The following is a 14,777-nucleotide window of genomic DNA, read 5'->3' as shown; positions in this document are numbered from 1 at the left end:
TTTCCATGGACTTGTGTAGTGTAGATCTCCTTGCATAACCTGTTGCCTTATAAGTATGGTCATGTCTAGTTTTTGCAGACAGATTTGCCAAACTTGTTGCACTGGGGCACAGACGAGAAAGAATGGGTTTTATGGTCCGGGCAAAAACAATGGGTCATTTTATGGAATTATAAAATACAACAATAATAAAAAAAGAACAAAGATCATCCTGTTACATAAATGTGTGCCACACCTTATGCAGATAATTTGTTGGTCTATTGCATATAAGCTTAACAAAACATATTATGTTCTCCTACAACTTGACAAAATGTGAGGAAAAATAATAAATTGGTGGGTTTGTTGAGGGAGATATTAAATATATTTCCCCTGACTGTATACATTTTTACTCACTAATTTAATGAAATGATTGAGAAGCTTTAGACTAACTGTGTTGAAAACAAACATTAAACCTACATTTATTAACAGATTATCTTTTTAGCAGGTTTGTTTAAAAGCATTGTTCAGAAATTGTACATTTTTCATTATATTTTAATGAGAGGGCGAAAAACTACAAAAAAAGATGGTGGGCAGTCTGTCCTTATCACTGCCTGAAGGTCCTTAGGAAATAAACAAATTGGGGTCCTTTCTTGCTGAGGGCTAGCTTATAAAACGGGGTTTTAGAGCTACATGTTTTAATACGTTTAAAATTTCCCTTGTAAGCTACCTATTAGCTATTCGATAATTACAAAAGGAGTTTTTTTCTGTTTGCTTTTATGCCTCAAGTGGCGCTGAAGAAGTGTGCCTAAGCGTTGAACGTTGTTTTTATCTTTCGGTTTCAGTCGCAGCGGAGCTAAAGCGTTAGCATCATCCCAGCTAACAAACTATCCCCATCTCCAGAATAACACCTTCTGTGATATTTCTTCATAAAAATAAGACGTAAGTTTGATAAAATAATGTCTCTCAATAGTTACACTAGTATTAGTTCTCTACCGTTGAAGTTGTTGTTTTGGTTCTTTAAAACGTTTAACAAAACAAGCTAGCTCATTTATGTTTACTTCAACTATTCCATAATAAACTCACGGTCAGATAATCTATATTCTGGTAATTATTTTGGTTACGACTGTACAGAAACATCACGAACACCTAATGATTGAATAACGGTAATGGTTTTATTTTTCCACAAGGTGGCGTTGATGAGCAATAATCATGTCTGGCATTGCTCTCAGCAGACTGTCCCAGGAGCGCAAAGCCTGGAGGAAAGACCACCCATTTGTAAGCAGCAACAGGCTGGACCGCACACTTATCACATATTTGCCTCCTTACAGCAATATGATCAGATGATCCATGTATGTAATGAGATATACGTTGACCATGACGTCTCGCTTTCTTTAAAACAACAGGGCTTTGTTGCTGTGCCCACGAAGAACCCTGATGGAACCATGAATCTAATGAACTGGGAATGTGCCATCCCTGGGAAAAAAGGGGTGAGAGTCATAAAGAATTTATACCCCTTAAACTTTCCCTACTTTGCCATATTCCTTCCAGAAACCTGTTTTGAAAGCATTGTATGTGAAATATAGATCAATAATAAGTAGGAAACAAATCTGCAGTGGAATGACAAATACAAATATCGTATTTTACAAGTAAGCAATTTATCCATGTGTGCAATTTGTGCAACACACTACCTCAAGAGACAAAGTATATTAGTAAGAAGCTGTAGAAACATCTGAAATAGGTGAATTTCTTAAAAGGATAAAAAGTAAAACTACAAATCTGGCGTATTATTTTTAAAGCGTGAGTACGCACTGAGCAGGGCTGGAAACTAGAGTAGGCTGACTTCCAAACAAATGTTGTGATCTCTTTAAAAAAAAAAAACAATCTTAGCATGAAAATGTACGGTCCCTCACACCAAGTCAGACCCACATGTACAGGGTAGACAGGTTTATATTCGGCTTAAATTCAAGAAAAAAGTCCACACAAATTTGTACGTTTCCCTTTATTCCTCTATCAATGACCAACAGGGTGAGCCATACCACAGATTAATGTGTAAATGTGACAAGGTATGAGATACTCAAGCGGATTATCTGTTATCTGTCCATAAACAATTGATGCTTTAGCTATAACTGACATGTTCTAAATTGTAGAATTAGATGGTAATGTTTTTTCAGAGATTAACAAGAATACCTACTATGATAGTGGGTTTATGAACAAATTAAACTCCACAGAGCATCCCTCTTGGATCTATGTGCTTAACTGGCTCCAGTATTGTACAGACTGACCTGCTAGACCCACACTATCTCTGTTCAAAACAGGTATTACAAATGAGATTTATGTGCACATTTAAAAAAAGGGAAGTGTGCATGGTTCTAAAAAAAAAGATAAAAATATAAATAATCAATAGAATTAAATTTATATATATCCATTAATAATAGCTATAAATTTGCATGGTTAATATGGTTGAAAATTTAACATGGGTTCTTGCTGCAGTCCGTTTTTAAAGACCCAAAATAATTTATCTCCAATAATAAATTTTATAGAATTAAACTCTCTTAGATCTGCTTTTACCAGCACAAATTCGCAAGACTTGAGATCGGATTAAATACAAACTTATTTCAGATTTTTTATTTTTTTTTTTAAAATAATTGGAGAACAGTTTTTAATTCTTTATGTTGGTTTTTGGATAAAATCCAAATAGATTTGTTGTCTTCAAGGTTTAAATAGGCCGCTAACGGAACCGTTGTAGAGGCAAAAACTTGGGCCTGGTAGGAGAGGCCATGGAGATAGACTATCAGCTGGCCTCAAAGCGATTTCTGGCAAACTGTCCGGCGCCTCCAGAAGGGGAAGCAGTGCTTTGCTAACACTGTTTTTATTGGGAGTGTAGCGGTGCTGACTCTGATAAAGAACATCTTTGGACGGGGTAAGAAGTTCTTTGATGGTCTCCTCTACCCGGCTGACTTGTTTTCCGTTGTGGAAGAGCTGGTTGCTCAGCTGGATTCGTTCGTCACCAAAGCTGAAGTCATCGAGATGGTCAGAAAACTCCACAGTGGCAAGGCTCTGAGGGTGGAAGAGATCCACCCTGAATATCTTAGAGCTCTGGATATTGTCAGGATATCATGGCTGACACGTCTCTTAAACATCTGAGACAGTGGCCCTGGATTTGCAGGGGGTGGTGCTTCCCCTGCATAATAAGCACGACCACAGGGTGTGTTCCAGTTATGGAGGGAACACACTTCTGAGTCTCCCTAGGAAGGCCTATGAGGAGAGAGGAGAGTCTGGCTGATGGCCGGACCTCGGCTTCAGGAGAAGCAGTGCAGTGTTGGTCCTTGCCGTGCTATAACCTGCAGATTCTCTGCAGTGTTTTCGAGAGCGCTTTGAAATTTGCCCAATCAGTCCTATCTGTTTCGTGGACCTGGAGAAGGCGTTCAACATTATATATTTGCCGGCATTAGGTCAGACTTGTTTCCGGTCCAGAGAACGCCTGGTTTGGTGGACCTGCTTTTTTTCCAGATGATGTGGTTCATGGAATGGATAGGCGGTGGCAAACTACTCTGTCAAGTCTGAAGCCTTGGTTCTTAACCAGGAAAAAGGTGGACAATCTGAAGGGAATATGTCTCTGGGGTGGAGCGGGGGTCTCCTGACTGATGGATCTGGGCTGGCCTGGGAGCGCATCGGGTTTCCCCCCGGCAGAGCTGGACGAGGTGTCTTCAGAGAGGGAAGCCTGGCAGTCTTTGCTGACACTGCTGCCCTCACAGAAGAAGACAAATATGAATAGTTTATTTTTCAAAAATGCTTAGTTTCAGTTTAGTTGTGGGTTATAGCTTTAGTATTTTATGTAACACAAACAACATAAGCAAGCAAAAGCAAAATAAAAATCTATGATAAGGACAGACCAACTACAGCAACACAAATGACCTGATTGCTGTACCTGCCATCTGCTGGCATAATGTGGTACAACAAAAGAAAGCAAAAAACTGGACCTTAACTTAACATATTAATGGATTATGATAAAGACACAAATAGAAACTAAGCTGATTCTCTCTTAGAATTTAGCATTTCAGTTAGTTTTTCAAGGTTTAGTTTTCATTTTTATTTCAATTACCTAAAACAAAATAAACACATTTGATTAGGTCAATCAATGTCCATAGAACACAATGGTTTTTGTAGGTGTGACACTGAATACATGACAATTGTTAGAGCTTCACCATTCTACTTTGGGTTTTTTCCTAACAGCTTTCACATTTGTGTCCAACAGTTTAAATTTTATACTATTTTATATTTTATTTCATTTCTGCCTACAAAATAACAATAACAGGTAATTAGCTGCTCAGTCCACCTTTCATGGCTGCTTCATAAAAACTCTCTTTTACTCTTTCATCCCTCAGACTTTGTGGGAAGGGGGACTTTACAAGCTAAGAATGCTGTTTAAAGACGACTACCCGTCCTCTCCACCCAAATGTGAGTTGCTCTCTTCTTCCTACTTTGTACATAGAAGCTGTCATGTCAAATGAAGCAAATAAAGATTGAGCCATCTATTTAAAATGGAAGCAGGAAGAGCTCAGGAAATAATAGTTCTGGCCACAAAAGCCTGTGTATAAAGTGTAACTGTTGCACTACCTTGTGCAAAACGCAAACCTTACATGAAACAGGTGTTGTTTTCTTTTTTATATGTAATTATGATAATATAAGGTTTCACAGCCTTTCTTTCAGAGTTATATAATGGTATGGGATAGATTTGTAGAATTTCTACTCTCCAAGGTTTTTAAATGGAGTTTATTTTGATATTGGAAGATGCACGGTGTGTTTAGAGATGTTACAACTCTTTATTGAAGAACTCGGACCCCTTTAACATTTTCTCACATAGCAGCCAAAAACATTAATGCCATCTTAAAGGTATTTCATGTGGTGGATTGACACAAATATGCTCCTAATTTTATCTGTGAGGAAGAGAATGCTTCCTCTCTTTAAACCCCAATAACAGCTATTGATGTTTGTGGTTTTTAAAACAACAAAATAGGGGTATGAGGGTTTTTGAAAGGCTCTTTTTACAAGTTTATACGACTTTGTTCTTATAGATCCTCTCGTAATATTGAATTTCTCCAATACTACATTGATTTTAGTGACTCCATTTAGCATTTCACCTATTTTTTTTTACTTTATTTCTAATGTTGCTACTCTAGGCAAGTTTGAGCCACCGATATTCCACCCAAACGTCTACCCATCCGGCACTGTGTGTCTGTCCATCCTGGAGGAGGACAAAGATTGGCGACCAGCCATCACCATCAAGCAGGTTTGGACTCTTGTGATCTCACATTTGGCTGAAGTTCTTATCTGTTGAGATTCAGTGCTGGGACTGATGGGGCTATGCTTCCTACTGCATAGATCTGGACCACATTTTACCAGTTTTGCAGATATAACTAATTCTAATAATGGAGTTTAATTTAATCCAGTGTGTTCGTGACCTTTTATTAATCAGTAGCTTGACATGCAGAGAAGGAAAAGACTTGAAATCAAACCACCAAAGCTTCAGTATCCAGTTTGGTGTCCTTCTCTACATCTGAGCTGCATGGTGCCTCAACCATCCAGTTTCTAAAAAAAAGAATCTGCTCCAGTACAAACTGAAAGAACCAATTGAAATTAGCACTGATTAATAAACAAATAGCCTTTAACTAAACACATGAAATGTAACCATTATGGGACACTTTCGAAGCCATCATCTTAATTGCTAAAACCAGAGGTGTGACGTAACTAGTTACATTTACTCAGTCACAGTTACTTGAGTATATATAAATATATACTTTTAGGAGCAGTTTTAGTGCAACATTAGTTTTAATTCTCATTGAGTAGTATCTTTATAAAATACTGCCATTCTGCCTTGAGTAAAATGCTTGGCTTCTCCGTCATACGTAACTTCTCTGAATAATAAGCAAGCTTGTTAAAAAAAAAAAGACAAAGACACACAGTTAATGTTTATGTCAAAATTAGTCTTTTTTTTTTTAGCTTATCTATACCTACCGTAATGCTTGGAGTAAATATTTTCACTGAAGCTGTCAGTTTCATAAGTTTTATGGTTTAAAGAAAATCCGTCTGAAAAAATGTACTTCCTTCTGCAATAATTATTTTTCAGTAACATTATTTGTTTGCTTTACTTATTTCATTATAATCTTTAAAATACTAGAGTTTGCACAAACTTAAAATTTAGATCTGGCTTTACTACATATTCTTAAGTTTTACATGTTATAATGAGCTACTACGGGTATTGATTTGGGTAAAAATATAAAGTAGTGTTACTCTTGAGTGTTACTCTTGAGTGCAGTTTCTTTGTGTGCTCTACCCACCTCTGTCTAAAACCCATTTGCAACTCAGGTGCACAAGTATGCTGCAGTTAAAGCATAAAATTATGTGAAACAAATGGTATAAATTAAGGTACCCCCTGTTTTACCTGATGCACTGTATTAATTTTCTTAAACCCTGCCTTTATTAAAGTTTTTTTTGTTTTTCGTGTTTTACTCTCTTGCTGTAGTTCTGCACAAATGTTGCGCTTATGATGCTTTTAAATAGCAATTTTTATTTATGCTAAATTAAGAAATTAGGAGCAGTGCTAAAAAGATGAGCAGAAATGATGCAACATTATTTGACTTCTGTCCTTGAAAACACTTTTTTTTTTAACTGTCGCTCGTCTTTTATTAACCACCTATAGAAGAAGGCTGCTCAGTACAGCCAGTCTAGCACAGTGAAGTGCATTAGTCTTGGTACTAAAGCAGGTAAAGGTCAGCTCTTCAGTTGGCTTTACAGTACAGAGCAGCTTCTCTGTCTGCACTGATGATAAAACCTGCTGCACTAGTGGCACTTTGGTTTAGTCAGAAAAAATATATATTTTTATTTTTTATTAATTACAAAAACTTATACTTATTTTTACTTTTATGGAAGTGATTTCAGGTTATGTAGGTGTTTATCTCAAACTGGGAATTTTATCACACATTGACTCTAAGCTGCAACAGGTACCTTAAAATAACCAAAAAAACAAAAATTACCTTAGCAGTAAGAATATGAAATAAATTAATCATAGTTTGTCAGTCAGCAGAATAGACATAAGCTTAATACTGGTTTTAAAGCTAACATGTTCAAACATTGGTTAAGTGTGGCGGTAGCTAAGAGAAAGGGGAGCCACCAGGTCAAGGGCTAAACTTATGCAGCAGTAAGGATGGAAATCCCCCTTCAGTCTTAACAAAACGCACTGTAGCTCTGTTTTCTGTGTATTTGTCTAAGTTTTATCATGCTATAAAACAAAACATGTTTTTTGATTATGTAAGGAGTCCAGAATTAAAGCACTACTTGAATATTTTTGTATAGATCCTGTTGGGTATCCAGGAGCTGCTGAATGAGCCCAATATTCAGGACCCAGCACAAGCAGAAGCTTACACAATCTACTGGTGAGTACCTGCCTGTACAACTCAACCTGCTATAAAGTGGTCGATAGTTTAGATGCAGTAACCATGGGAATCCTTTTGGGCTTCTAATCCTTTGCGTTATTTAAACTGATAGATAACATAAAACTTTGATATGGCTTAAAAACCAGTGTTGTTGTGTCCTTGGGCAAGACACTACACCTGCATTACCTACTGATGGTGGTCAGAGGGCTCGATGGCGCCAGTGTACCGCAGCCTCACTTCTGTCAGTGAGCTCCAGGGCAGCTGTGGCTACAATGTAGTTTGCCACCATCAGTATGTGCATTAATGGGTGAATGACTAAATGTAGTGTAAAGTCCTCTGAATTGAAAAAGCTTTTTATAAGTACTGGCCATTTACCATTTAAAAATAAAAAATTAGGTGGACAAGGTCCAGTTTGTTCATGCATTCTTAGATTAATCTCCACAAAAACACACAACCATGCACACATTTACTCCTAAGGACAATTTAGAGAAGCCAATCAACCTAACAGTCATGTTTTTAGACTGTGGGAGGAAGCAGGAGTGCCCGGAGAGAACCAAAACAAGCAAACTCGATGCAGATGTTGACTTTGAAGCTGATGGATTGTTTTTGATCAGCAACCTCTCACTTCTATCTGGATTATTAAGGAGAATTAAAAAGAACTTTTCTCCCTGTATCCTGTAGTCCCGGGGATCCCAAAGTAGGGGTCACGAGACACCAAGTAGGACGTCTAAGATTGTTTTCACAAATAGTGATGTGATCTTTGAGTTATATGAAGGACAAAAATACACAATAATATACATAGATGTACCAACCATAATATAACTAGATGTAATGGTTATTTATATATAAAAGACATAATTTAAATATTAAACATATCTTTAAAATTTAAAATGCACAATTAAATAATAAAAAGGTTATGTAGAAAATAAAATGTTATAAAAAATGGATATGATTTCTATATATTTATAAATGAATATAAAATGAAGTAATTATATGTGCTTTAGAGTGTCTTTTATTCTGTTGCTTTGGTATTTATGGGGTTACAGGCTGAAATATTTGGGATCCTCTGTTATCTAGATGCTGCCTGCCTGCCTTCCTTGTTGCTGCTTCCTTCCTTCTGTTCTTTCCTTCATTTGCTCTCTTGCTTCATTTCTTACTTGTGTCATTGCTTTCTTCCTTTTTTGTTCCCCTCTTCCCTTGCTTCATTTTCTTCCACTTTCCTTCTTAGTGCTCTTACATCCCATCTTGCTTCCTTCCTTTTCTTGTACCCTTTTTTCTTTCCTTCCTTGTGTCCTTTCTTCCTTTTTTGTTGCCCTTGATTCGCTTCTTGTGTCCTTAGTTTGGGTCTTCTTACCTTCCTAGTCTTCTTACATACTTCTTGTTTCCTTTATCCTTAGCTTTCTTCCTTGTAGTTTTTTCCTTCCAGCTTGCTTCCTTTCTTGTGACCTTGTTTCCTTTCTTGCTTTATTATTTTTGTTTCATTGCTTCCTTCCTCTTTTTTTCTTGTCCTTGCTTCCTTTCTTTATGTTCTTACGATCCTTCACGTTTCATTCTTTCTTTGCTTCCTACCTCTTTTGCCCTTTCTTTCTTTCTTTTTTTTTTTGTGTGACATTGCTTCTTTCCTTCTCGGGTCCTCCCTCCCTCCCTTAATTTCCCAAACACCCTAACTGTAGAAATATATACCTTACATGTAAGTTCTTCCACGTCAAATTCCATTTTAAGATAAATCCGAGGAATAAAGTCAGCATCCTTACTAGCAGTGAGAGCATCTGAACCTCTGAAACTGACCCTGGAGTTGAGTAAAAGGCGGAGGCTAAAAACCTTAATATTGTTTTTTTTTTTTTTTATGTTTTCCAGTCAGAACAGGATGGATTACGAGAAGCGGGTCAGGGCACAAGCCAAGAAGTTTGCCCCCACATAGAGTGGATAAGCCTGGTTAGAGGAGGCCGGCAGCAGCTGAAGGACCACTCCAATAAGAATCTGTTTAGAGTATTATTACACTGTTCATCAGGTGAAATGCAAACATTTTTTCTTTATCCCTTTTCAAACGCTGAAAGCTTAACAGGACTCTGATTGTACATTCGTTTATGCATTTTAGATGCATTCGTATTACAGCGGATGCTAAACTTCCTCATTCCTTCCCTGAATACTATACAAAGTGTCAACAGGCTGTAAAATAAGAATCCATGTCTCGGTTTTCTGTGAAACCCCCAGTTGATTGCAGTAAAGGACAATATTTTACACACTGTGCTTTCATCCAACCATCGGAGCTCAGAATCCGTGTGCTTATGTTGGTTAGTGTGACTGCAGCTGGAGCTAAGGCTGCTGAACAGTAGGAGCTGCTTTGTAAACACCCATTAGGTGTAAGTCAATTAAAGAAAAAGACAATCTGTATATTTGACACGAAATTGGTTCTGAAGGAAGTTGTTATCTACTAGTTCAGTATATTTAGGTTCAGGGAGAGCATGAAGGGTCAAGCCTTTGCTCCACACACTCCTGTTATTCCAGTTTAAGATGCTTAGTATTTAGATTCTTATCGTGAATCCAGCTGAAAGTAAAAATGTTTAGTAACGGTGAAAAAAATCATCCACCTGCAATATCAAGGTGTTGTCCTCTTCCAAAGATACCGAAGCTTCATGTAGGTAAGCTCCATTGTGAAAGCAAGCAAAGCGGTGACTGTTAATCGTTGGCCCCTTTCACTCGGTCGTTTTGAACCAATGACTTCCACGTCTCCACGAACAAGTCCAGCAGGCTCTCAGGAGCAGAAGGATCCTCAGTGGAATAGCCTCTCTCCAGCAAAAGCGAACTGAAGAAAGTGCACTTGTTAACAAACCGAGGCCTGAGTTTTTTCTGTTTTGTTTTTTTGGCCTCTTAACTAAATGAGTGCATGTAAATAATATAAATAACAAACTGTGGAAGTAATGTTTTATATTATTTTAGCTGGATGTATGTGGTATTGTTGTAAGAAGGGGAAATAAAAAATGTAAAATTGTCAAATAAAGAGAAAATAAGAACATGTGAATGTTTCTATGGAGTGTTTTATGGAGTGAAACAAGGCTTTCAGATTTCTTGCCCTACAGAGCCATTCCAAAGTATTGCAACCATCTTGCTATGTTAGAACAACTCAATTCAATCACTTTTAATGGGAGGTAATGCAAGCTGTGCACTAAAATGAGGCAAAAAAAATAAAACATTTAAAAAAGAAAGAATGAAAATGCTAATTCTATCAGTTTTTAGCAGTTGCCACCCTTAAAGTACCGTACATCATATCGTCATATCTTTTAGATATGACGACATGATGTACTTAGAACAGCTTTTTCAAATATTTTAAATATTAATATCCCATTGAAGAAAAAGTTTTTTGTTAATGCCTCTTCTTCTCTATTCTAAAGTAGAGGGCTAAAGGGCTGGAATGAGAAAGTCAGCGTCTTTTTCTTAAATGTCACCAAAATTGAGAGCCTCTCTGATTTGAAAGCTGATTGTTTTTAAAATCTTTTTAGTTGCATTAATTTTTCGGTTCAATGCCAAGTGTGAAGCAGCCAGGAGAAAGTTCTGTTTCTTCAAGTGCAAGGCCATGGTTCTCAACCGGAAAAAGGTGGCTTGTCCCATTCAGGATGGAAAAGAGTTTCTGCCTCAAGTGGAGGGATTGAAGTACGTTGGGGTCCTGTTCGGTAGTGGGGGGAGAGTAGATTTACTGGTCAGTCTACGGATCTACCCTCGCCTATGGTCATGAAATCTGGATCATGATCGAAAAAACGAGTTTCTGGAAAGAAGAGGCTGAGATGAGCTTTCTCTGCAGGGTGGCTGGGCAATCCCTCAAAAGAAAGGGAGAGGAGCGGAATAGAGCCTCTTTTCTTTCACTTTGAGAGGAGTCAGCTGAAGTGGCTTGGACATTTTTAGGTGGCACCCTGAGGAGCTGTTCCCGGCATGTCTCAACGGGAGGAGGGCTAGGGGACGACCGAGGACACGCTGGAGGGACGATGTCTCTGGCTTCCCTTAGCAGAGCTTGAGGTGTCTGGGGAGAGGGAAGTCTGCTGAGACTGATGCCTCCCTCATCCTTGGCCCTATCTCGAAGAATTTTTCAAATAGTCGAAAAATTGAGCTTTCAATTCAAATAGTGGCACCTGTTTTTTTTTTTGTTTTTTTTTTTAAGGTTACTTTGTACTTTTATACTTTAAGTAGTTTTTGGAGCACAAACTTTTTCACTTTTACTTGAGTCAAGAGCTCAAGTTGAAACTTCAACTTTTACCAGAATATTTTTAAACTGCAGTATCTATACTTCTACTTAAGTAACAAATGTGTGTATTTTAGACACCACTGGTAAACAGGGCTGTAGACGACCTGATCAGATGAGGACAAAACATGCCCCCCCCGATGAAAAAAGAAATGGTTAAAGAATATCTCCTCTCTAAGACCTGCCACACCCTTTAGAACCTGCTGCTGTAACTGCAGCGTGTTTTATTTTTTGGTTTATTTTTAGCCTGCAAGTAAACCTAACGTAATGCTTAAAGCTGCTTTGTGCAACATTCTAAAGAAATATAAAACATTTAGCACCTTTTGTTTTTTCTTACACCTCCAGCGGTTTATCATCTCGATATGACCTCAGTTGACCAAAACAACATGAAACCAATGTAAAAAAAACATGTTTTTTCCTCCTTTTCCTACCCAGTTGCTATGCAGTGGTTGTTCACCTATTTTTTTTTTCAACACATCTATCTTTGTGAGATGTGCTGGTCTTTTAGTAGAGACAAAATAAACCGTTCCAAATATAGGGGCGACAATACCTTTCTAGAGACTTTATTGGAGCAGTGAAGACAAACTTAAAGCAATGCTTACATAACAACCTGCAATCTTATAACATCTTAAATCCCCTTTTTTAATTGAATCCCAGCGAAACACAGGAGACCTTTTTGGGACCGGTTTAAAGGTTGCTCAGTGATTCAGAGAACACATTGCTTTTGTTTCCTTTTCATGATCCACAGGTTGTTTCTGAGCTCTGTAAAGTTTTGCCATAGCTAGAAACATGCAAGTAAACCATTGCCTTTGTGGTTATTATTCAGAAAGAAGCCACAAAGCAGACAGAAATAAAGCTTATTACTGTCTTTTATTATTTGTTAGCTCTCTACTGTACAGATATTTTTAGATCTAAGGGAAAATATTCCAGAACATTACAATATTTTTCTTTTTTAATGTTTTTTTTGTACTTTTACATTCTTTTTATATTGTCTTTTTATATATATATATATATATATTTTTTTTTTTTTTTTTTTTTTTTTATCTGTAATGGCATCTTGTTTTAACCCTTCGCACTCTATATAAGCTACTGGAACCAAAAATTCCCTGAAGGAGTAATACCAAGGGATAAATAAAGTTGAGTCTAAGTCATGTTATGTATCTTTAAGATCCTTAAATGGATCTGGAATTGTTGCTTGAATTGAATGGTAAACTACCATTCGATATGCCTTATAATACATAAAAGGAGTGTATAATTATGTAACTAGTGCTATGCAGAAGAGATGTGTGTAAACATTTTTTTCAAACTTTTTAAAAAAGATTTAATGGGCAAGTAGAGGTTAAATTGTCGATATTCTACAAGCAAATTCAAGTAAAGTAATTTTTCAACAAAATTTCAGACTTTTAATACAAACTATTAAAACTAGCTATTTGTTGTTGTTGTTTTCACTGCGAGGGGTTGGTGTCCTCCGTTACGTAGCAAATAGAGGCCATTCTAGTCAGTGTGGTGAGTCACATTAGCTTAGTCACTAAGCTAATGGGAATTACCCCTGCAGTTCCACTAAGGCTTAGTGGAATTGCAGGATGACAGACAGGTAGAGATGTGGAACGAGTCTGTCTATTGATTGGTGATGGAGCAGAATGCATCATTATTTATGAACTAGATGAGCCAGAAAAGAAGTCTGATGTGGGAAAATCTACTTTAAGGTTTTCCAAAAAAGTAAAAAAAAAAATCCACTGGAGTTTGTTTCCAAGTTTGAAGATATTTTGCTTTTTTAATTCAAAACGTCAGAATTAGCATTAAGGTCGTAACTTTATAGAGTGGACCAAAACAAAGCCTTTTCTTGGCTTAGAAAATATGCAAATTGAACCGGAATAAAGGGTCCGCCCCTGGCGGCCATGTCACACCTTGTCGATTTAGCCAGCGTATGCCTGACGTCCCAGAATCTTCTAAAATGCCGGCATACACTGAAATTTCTATGTATTTTTATTTATCTTTTTTTTTTCAATTTTGGGCACATATATGGTGTATTCATGATGAGTCAGCAGCAGAACTTACAGTTTCCTCCTGTGAACCTCCTTTAATACCAAAAAGCTGCCAATACACCATTATACAGTAGCTGTAAGTTAGAAATACATTCAGTGGTCGTCTGGAACACCTCAAACATGATATGCATTGGAGATAAGTTCTCGATAAGCAGAGATGGCAAAAGTACTCACTTTCCGTACTTGAGTAAAAGTACAGATACTTGTGTTAAAAAATACTCTGGTAAAAGTGGAAGTACTGATTAAACTTCTTTACTCAAGTAAAAGTAACAAAGTACAGGCTTGTAAATTTACTTAAAGTATAAAAGTAAAAGTAGAAACCACTTTTTTCATGCCGTTGCCTACATTTTAAATGGATGTCTGCCAATAGGACTAGATCTCCGTTGTGTTCATTTTCAATCATCTCGTCGTCCATGCTACTATGCTAACGCCACCGCCACCAAGCTGCAATGATTTGCCGCCAATGAATACCGCCGAATCTGTCGATTCATCTTGTAGTGGTGCGTCAAATGCAACGTAGATTCCCATCCAATTAGATTGAATTTGGTATTGATGACGTGAAAAATAATAACGGTAACTCCATTGAAATGATTCAAAGCTAAAGTAACGAGACAATTTTTAAAAATGTAAGGAGTAGAAAGTACAGATATTTGTGTAAAAATGTAAGGAGTAGAAGTAAAAAGTCGCCATAAAAATAAGTAGTAAAGTAAAGTAAAAATATCAGAAAAATCTACTTGAGTACAGTAACGAAGTATTTGTACTTCGTTACTTCCCATCTCTGTCGATAAGTCATACATAAGTTATGCACAAGTTGCTGATTTTGGATAAGCTAGACACCACACCAGAGCATGCTCAACATTTGTCGACATGCTTGCTGTATGTCGACGTGTGCCAGCATGCTTCAGTGTGCAAAACATACCCATAACTTATCCAACGTAAGCCAGTATTTTTGCCAGATTTTTCAAATGTCAGGCATAGGCTGGCTACATCGTCAAGGTGTGACATGGGCTGTAGGAATGGGGAGTCGTTTGGGTTTTCTGTTAGCCAACAATACCCAATTCTGGTCTATGCCTATGAAAAAGGGGTTGT

General features: G+C 37.3%; 1 protein-coding gene across 1 annotated transcript; it reads left to right on the top strand.

The window, feature by feature from the left end:
• The first annotated feature begins 607 nt into the window (after window positions 1-607).
• LOC119771451 (SUMO-conjugating enzyme UBC9-like) lies at window positions 608-10,427 on the top strand. Its single transcript, XM_038267416.1, has 7 exons — window positions 608-915; window positions 1,164-1,251; window positions 1,380-1,463; window positions 4,362-4,434; window positions 5,157-5,266; window positions 7,330-7,409; window positions 9,267-10,427. The coding sequence occupies exons 2-7, from the start codon at window positions 1,186-1,188 to the stop codon at window positions 9,328-9,330; spliced, it is 477 nt and encodes a 158-aa protein (XP_038123344.1). The 5' UTR covers window positions 608-915; window positions 1,164-1,185; the 3' UTR covers window positions 9,331-10,427.
• Window positions 10,428-14,777: the final 4,350 nt, after the last annotated feature.

The sequence above is a fragment of the Cyprinodon tularosa genome, unplaced genomic scaffold (genome assembly GCF_016077235.1).
Source record: "Cyprinodon tularosa strain WSP-4 unplaced genomic scaffold, ASM1607723v1 ctg118, whole genome shotgun sequence".
Taxonomy (NCBI): domain Eukaryota; kingdom Metazoa; phylum Chordata; class Actinopteri; order Cyprinodontiformes; family Cyprinodontidae; genus Cyprinodon; species Cyprinodon tularosa.
This window is presented reverse-complemented; position numbering and strand designations above follow the sequence as displayed.

Coding starts and splice junctions, on each gene's coding strand:
- LOC119771451 (XM_038267416.1), top strand. CDS start 1,186: ATGTCTGGCATTGCTCTCAGCAGACTGTCCCAGGAGCGCAAAGCCTGG. Junction 1,252..1,379: donor GGAGGAAAGACCACCCATTT/GTAAGCAGCAAC, acceptor TTAAAACAACAG/GGCTTTGTTGCTGTGCCCAC. Junction 4,435..5,156: donor CCCGTCCTCTCCACCCAAAT/GTGAGTTGCTCT, acceptor TTGCTACTCTAG/GCAAGTTTGAGCCACCGATA.